This window comes from Fistularia commersonii, chromosome 10 (genome assembly GCF_037954325.1).
Source record: "Fistularia commersonii isolate RoL2024-O1a breed Wild chromosome 10, RoL_Fcom_v1.0, whole genome shotgun sequence".
NCBI classification, from domain to species: domain Eukaryota; kingdom Metazoa; phylum Chordata; class Actinopteri; order Syngnathiformes; family Fistulariidae; genus Fistularia; species Fistularia commersonii.
Genome location: NC_141293.1, coordinates 17,724,959 through 17,732,608, shown reverse-complemented (window position 1 = coordinate 17,732,608; position 7,650 = coordinate 17,724,959). Strand labels below are relative to the sequence as shown.

The 7,650-nt window shown below is 38.5% G+C and overlaps 1 protein-coding gene across 1 annotated transcript; it reads left to right on the top strand.

The window, feature by feature from the left end:
* Positions 1–498: 498 nt before the first annotated feature.
* On the top strand, positions 499–7,419 carry cdipt (CDP-diacylglycerol--inositol 3-phosphatidyltransferase (phosphatidylinositol synthase)). Its single transcript, XM_086154159.1, has 6 exons — positions 499–655; positions 2,270–2,404; positions 2,901–3,054; positions 3,618–3,699; positions 3,940–4,021; positions 4,826–7,419. Exons 1-6 carry the CDS (start codon positions 613–615, stop codon positions 4,966–4,968), a joined length of 639 nt encoding a protein of 212 aa, XP_086010285.1. The 5' UTR covers positions 499–612; the 3' UTR covers positions 4,969–7,419.
* The last annotated feature ends 231 nt before the right edge of the window (positions 7,420–7,650 follow it).

Here is a 7,650-nt window from a genome sequence, read left to right as displayed (position 1 = left end):
GAGCTTGAATAATATAACAGATATAATAGGTAATAAATATAGTAATACTAATAAGTGTTACATGAATAATAGTGATATCATTATAATAATCATGGTGATTATTATGCTATTTATGTTATATAATACCATATTACATTATATATTATATTATTATTACTATAATACATATGTTAATCACAATAATAATATAACAACAATAATAATATTAATATTAATATAATAATAATAATAATAATAATAATAATTGTTATTGTTATTAGAGGTGACTGGTTGCATGTATGCAGATCTGCGCAGTACGTTTGATCTATGCATTGTGTATATTATGCACGCTGCGAGACACCTTCATTTCCTTTCTTAATTTCCGAGTTTTAAGAAAATACACGACGGTTAAAACGACAAGAAAACGATCTCGTCTTTGCTTTCATTTAAAAACAATCTAACCGGAAATGCTCTTATTTTTGCCGTCAGTCTGAAACTTTCCAGAGCGGAAGTCGTCATACGCCGAACCCCGCTGTCACGATCAAAGCAGCAAATTTGGACTCGTTTCCTCCTCCGTTCTTCAGAAACAATAGTTACAAATAATAAATAAACTTTTGTCTGAAGACGGTCAACATGACGCAGGAGAATATTTTTCTCTTCGTCCCCAATTTAATCGGTGAGTGTTTTGATAACCGTTCTCGTTCACTTCCATGTAGCACTAGCATCAGAGCAGAGCTAGCTTCCTAGCAGCTTAACATTTTGGGGGAGTTGTTGCTAACTGACACCCTGGTTTTACCCGTTTAACCTGTTTTACCCACCTTGTTACCCTGGTCATCCAAACCAACCACGAAAGCTGAACAGATAAATAATATCTTCTCTTGTCTTTTGACATGTGAGGATTTAGAATCAGCTCACCTCAGTGAAATGAGTACTTATCCATCTCCCATTGGAAAAGGCATAGTTAACTGTAACCGTATCGTCGCCGTTAAACACATGGATATAAACGGGGAACGAAGTATAAACAATTATAAATAGAGAACAATTGTAATTTTGGGGGTTAAAATGTGAACCTCTGCAATGGATTGGCGTCATATTTGCTAATCATCAAGATTCAGGAGGTTGCTCAGAAGATGAGCAAGGTAAAGCCATATATGTTTAGGTTGAGATGTGGTTTATGACATTTTTGCAGTTGTCAGTATTTTTATAGCTTATAAATACAGTATTGCAGTCAAATTCAGTGATGTGGTAATAGAGTAAACCCTATTGTTTTGTATGTTTGTTTTTCTCTGGATGTGTGACTATCTTTATGAAATCAGGCATTTTTTTTCTAAAAGTTATACATGTATTTTATAGCTTAAACCCTAGGAGAGTGAACGTTATTATTTTTTCCCTTGTGATAGAAAGTCATTTTTATTTACCAGTTTGGAAAATGGCTGTAGTGCATATTTTTTTCCAGAACAGGCAGAGAAATAGGGTTAATAGTAGGAGCGGAGGTTAGGGTTAGGTAGACACAGGTAGATTACATCTTTCATAGAAAATTGTAATCTGAAGGAGATCAGTGACTGCAAAATAGAGATGGGGGAGAACGTAGCCAGACAGCATAGAAAGGTGGGTTGTAGGATGACTCTAGTTGGTCAGGGGGATCTTCCAGATGACTGGACAACCACAGCTAATGTGATCGAGGAGACCGGTAGGAGAATATTTGGTGTTAACTCTGGAGGAAAAATAGAAAAGGAGAAATAGTGGTGGGATTAGGAAGTGCAGGAGTATATACAGAGAAAGAGGTAAGCAAGGAAGAAGTGGGACATTGAGGAGACCGGAGAGAGCAGACAGGAGTACAGGGAGATGTAGCGCAATGTAAAGGTAGAGGAAGCAAAGGACAAACAAAGGGCATATGATGACTTCTACGCTAGGTTGGACAGTAAGGAGGGAGGGAATGATCTATACAGGTTGGCGAAACAGAGAGATAGAGATGGGAAGGGCGTGCAGAAGGTTCGGATGATTCAGGATAGAGAGGGAATTGTACTGACGGATGCTCGAGGAGTGGTGGTTAGATGGAAAGAGTACTTTGAAAAGCTGATGAATGAGTAAATAATGAAAGCAAAGGAAGGGTAAAAGAGGTGACTGTTGTGGTACGCAAAGTAGAGGAGATTAGTAAAAGTACAGTGAAGAGGGCATTGAAGAGTGGGAAAGCAGTTGGTCCTGATGACATGCCTGTGACTCATAAGCAGTTGACCTCCCCTGGCCTGAATCTCTTTACTCATTGGTGTTTTCTCCAACTCCTTTGTAGGCTACGCTCGCATCATCTTGGCCCTGCTGGCCTGCTACCTAATGCCATGCTGTCCCTGGCCTGCCATCTTCTGCTACCTGCTCAGTGCGCTGCTGGACGCCTTCGACGGCCACGCTGCACGAGCGCTAAATCAGTGTGCGTGTCCAGCGCTGCTCCTGCCCTGAAACAACCGACACCCAGGCTGTCCTGACTCACTGAGACAGTAGTTTCAGCTCTCTTGGGCTAAACGTTTGTGAAAAACACTGAATTCAGAATCTTGAACAACTACGCATTTTTTCAAAGAGCTAGTTCTTTATGACAAGATAAATTTCCTTTCAAATTCACTTTCTTATCAAATAATTGGAAAATGTTTCAAAATCAGCAAGGGAAATATTTATCGCCTTTTACTCTCAAATTGTTCAAAATCTAAATGTCCTTTGCCTGGTTCTAATTATTTTATTCTCTTGGACTTTCTGTGGAAGTATAGGGCTCTATAGCTATACTGTGTTAAACAATTCCTAAAAAGCTCCAATCTCTATTCAAGATTCTTACTTTGAGAGAAAAAAAAAAAAGACTGTTGATATCAGAGTGAGGATGAGGAGCAGCTGCAGATTGTAATTTGATGATGACGCACCTTTTTTTTTTCCTCCAGGCACCAAGTTTGGAGCCATGCTGGACATGCTGACAGACCGCTGTACCACAATGTGTCTGCTGGTCAATCTCTCACTGCTCTACCCTTCCTACACCTTCCTGTTCCAGCTCAGCATGTGTCTTGATATTGCCAGCCACTGGCTGCACCTGCACAGGTACATCCCGCCGGAACACCAGGATTTGTGGCGATGAACGTGATGTGAGGACTGGATGTAATTCATCAAACTAAAAATTTGTACTTGCATGCAGTTGCACTTTGGGTTTTTTTGGAAACAGGATGTTCTATACCAGGTTCAACCTGCTCGTGCGCTTTGTGTGGACTTGCTTGTACGACAGGCAGCAGCGCATTTACCGCAAATTACAAAACCACCAGCACTAGACATGCACGCACATGCAACGTTATGAGTTGAGATTACAAAAGTGAATCATAAATGGGTTCATTTATATCAGACACTCCATTCTAACAGCTTTAGACACAATTGGGCCTTTTCTAGGTATGAGATTGTAGTAGTGAGGGAATATGTCACTAAGTAACTTATCTCTATCCTGTCTTTCTAAAATATGGTAAGCCTCTTGACAAAGTATTTAATTGTACAGGGAAGCATGTCAAATTACTGTGCATATATGACAAATAACACCTTGAACTCTTGAACGAATCCTAGTTTTTTTTTAACCTGCACATCAGTTTTAACGGTTGTGTGATTTTGATCTGATGCAGCTCCACTGTCAAAGGCTCCAGCAGCCACAAGACCATTGACCTCTCAGGTAACCCCATACTCAGGATCTACTACACATCCAAGGTGAGGAGCCCCCTCCCCCCGCCTCCATGCATGCACACACATCATTTTCCACGTCAAAGTTTGTTTTATGGTAATAAAAGTAATAAAATCCCTGTTTAATTTTTAAAACATCTGTGATACAGGGAAAGCTACATGTTTGTTTGATATAGTGTTTGAAGCCCAGATTGAAATGAACTGTCAGAAACTGAACCAGTGTGGTCACGACTCAATGAATTGTGTGACCTGTCTTTTCCGATGTAGTTGGTTCTGTTCATCATGTGCATGGGCAATGAGCTCTTCTTCTGCCTGCTCTACATCCTCTACCACATCCCGGAGCCTGCTGGTAAGGTTCGCCCAGAGAGCTCCGGCTCTCGAGCTGCTGTATGTTATTAGATAATAGAATCGCGACACGAGACTTCAGCTGCTGCTGCCGCTTCTACCTTCAGCATCACAGCTCATTTCCCTCCTCGAATCGAAAAGTCAGAGGTCGCCACGGCGAATCAACCTCATCCATCTAACTTTATTCTCTATACCCTCTTCTCGATCCCCAATTTATTTCATGTCCTCTTATAGAAAGTAAAAAAAGTAATAAAGCAACTATAAATCAGAATTTTGTACGATTTGAGAAGAATATGAGAATGAGAATGAGAATGAATGAGAATGAGAACAACTTTATTTATCCCAAAGGAAATTGTTGTGCCAGAGTTTCAAGCAAAAACATAACAGTAATAGCTAAAAGTAGGAAGGAGGAAGAATAAGAAATACAATGAAATATAAATTGTATTAACTGTTTTAAGGTCTTAACTACAAAGATTTGAAGATTCCCTGCGGCTGAGGGAAGAGGAATTAAAAATCTGTTGGAGTTGAATCCGACTTGAAAAAAAAAAAAGATCTAAAATGACTTGTCAACTCTGTGAGACGGTCTGCTGGTAATGCTTAAATAGTCATTCAGCTTTTTAGAAGCGTGTTCTGTTGTCTGTTTGAGAGCCATGTAAAAACTCAAAGTGAGGTCTAATTAATTTTCTAAATGATACATTAGTTATAAACGAATAAGAGAGCGAGAATGGAAAAACAGTGAGAGGGCCTGGCAGTGCCCCTCTCCTCCCGGCGCGTCAGCCTTCTGAGCTGTGCTTCTTCTCTCCTCCAGCTTGGTTCTTCTGGCTGCAGGGCCTCTGCGGGATCATCAGCCTGCTGAAAGCGGGCATCAGTGTCGTGCACCTGGTCACCGCCTCCCAGAACATGGTCTTGCTGGATGCCGCAGAGCGAGCGAATGCTGGGAAGAATAAGTGAGTGACTGCGAGCATACAAATTTCTACCCGGTCAGGTGATGGCAGTGTTTCCCCTGGGCTCTGAGTACAGGACATGAACATTTGTGATGTTAAAAATTTCACAGGAAACTACCAAATTTGGGAATCTTGGCAACTCAAAAGTTTCTGATCAGATTACACAAACTCAACGTGTTGTGAACCAGTTGAATGAAAAGGTAGACTGAATGTAAAGATGGACAGTATCCTCCTTCCTCTGCACAAAAACATGTCAGAAAGAGTGACTTCCTTTCCCAATTAGCTCTTGATAAGAGTTATTTATGACGGTCGGTGATCAATACAACTGCTTCTGGGAAGACTTTTACAAAATTGAAAATGACAAACTGTTAGGTTCAAAGAGTTGCACATCAAGTAAATTCTAGATAGTGACATAAGTAACTCAATTTCAAGAAAATAAGCGAGATTTATTGTTATGATGTGAACCAGTTCAACTGTTGGTTAGCATTCAGCCACGAACCAGGAGTTGTAATATTTTCTCACTCTCATATTCTTACAAACCGTGGTTTCAAACTCCAAATGCCAGTATTTCCTGTATGACATTCACACGTGTTTTTTTGTTTGTATATATTTAGCTCAAATGACAGCCAATGTAATTGTTCACATTCCTTTAACTGTTCTTTTCAGACCAAAAATATCAAGGTTTTAACTTAAGCCCAATAAGATGACTACCTTCTCTTCCAGTTCTTTTCCTGTTTTTTTTTTTTTTTTTTATGTTGCACTGATATTACATTGCATTTTTATCTTTTTAGAGCTACCAATTTTACTTTTTTTGGGGGGGAGGGGGGAGTATTCTTTATATAAATTCCCAACAATACTGTTTGGGTGTAAGTTGTTTTGCTGTTGTACAGTCAGCACATACTTGAAACTCATCACACTTTTTGACTGCAGTGTCACTTTCCGTTTTCTTTTTTTAATACAACACGTATTGCTTCAATCTTACATATAGAGGACCAGGTGTTTATTGTACGTGGTGTTGCTGCATTGTTTAGTTTTAGAGAAGGGACCAGAGGTTTTATTGAGTGTTGATACACACCGAAATCATATTTCAATGCGGAATGTGTCCAAAGTGTTGAAATAGACAATTTACCTTGTTCTTCTTAGACTCTTATTATTATGATGTGAAAATGTATATCAAGTGTGACGTGGGCAAAATCTAATACACTGAAAGTATTTAATTTGGGTGTTTCCCAAAGCAGCTGCAAAATAAAGACAAAGAAATCACACCTTTGTATTTTTCGTTTTGTTTTTTTTTTGCTTGAAACATAGTCAGTTAGTCAATTAGATTTTTATTCATAAGGCGCAAAAGCACAAGACAGTTGTCTCATGATACTTTTAAAATGATTTACAGAAAATCAACATTCTCTCAAGAGCAGGCACTTAGTAACAGTTGCAAAGAAAAACTGTCAGAAACTTTGGAAAACCAAGTCAGTGTGAGCAGCCCTCTGTGCAGTCGGAGGATTTTTACACAACTTTCAGTTTACTATCTGTGGGTTTATCTATCTATTGCATCAGTGTGTGATAATTGTCTTGTGACAATAGGACAGTTTTATATCATGATAAAAAGTTCAAGGCAAAAACTAGAAACACCTGTTAGCATTACATTATGTTTTTTATCTTTTGACATAACTATTTATAGAGAGCTTTTGGAAATACCAAAATCTAAATGCTTGTTTTATCTGCTGATTTGTTTATTTAATATGGTGTTGTATTTTTGGTGTTTTTTGAATATGGTGCCATATTCCTTTGACATTTGTGAGGGCAAAAATGGGTGAATAACAGCAATAATAATCTCTGTATTTTATTACAAACAGGGTACAAAAACACAGTAAGAAAAAATGTAACATGATCCAACCCAAAGATACACAAATTTTAACCAAAAAACAATTGCAATGCATGTTATGGAGAAAAAAAATCCTTATTTTTACACCTCTGCTGCTCACTAATTCCAATCATGTATTTTAACCTGAGCATCTGATGACAGTTATATAAAAAGGAAGTTTGTTAACATTAAAAGATATTTATATAAAGTGCATATTCTTGAAAGAAAAACAAAAGTAGAAACGACAGCATGTGGAAAATAAACGGGCTTTGTAGTAAAACAGAGGATATCTTCCCCCTCTTCATGATCTCGACTCCCGGGTACTTTCAGACTGCAGAAACTTTTTTTTAAATGATTTACCAGGATATTGACTAAAGATTCTGTCGTAAGATAAGCCACCTATGTCTCTTTTTTGCAGACAGCAATGTAATCATTTCATTGTACAGGGAAACATATACCCTGACAGTGGATATGAGAATAAACACTTTGAATCCTTGAATATTATGATTAATGTCCAGTGTGGGGAAAAAAGTGTAAATAAACGAAATAAAATGATCTAGCATCACTGATCTGCCCGAGAGATGCAATAAAGCAAGGGATACCTAAGTCTCTTCTGTTCTGTTTGTTTTCCATGTGATTTTCCTTTGCATTAGCTGGTAATGTTGAAAATGTGTGCGCAGTGTCTCTTATCAAATGGTCTTTCGTTACAGATAAAATATCGTGACTGTTTTATTTCACTTGGATGAGGTCGGAGGTGCAACCCCACAGAAATAGAGCACGGCGGTGCATCTTCGTGCATTTTAAACACGCACACATCTCTTCCACTCC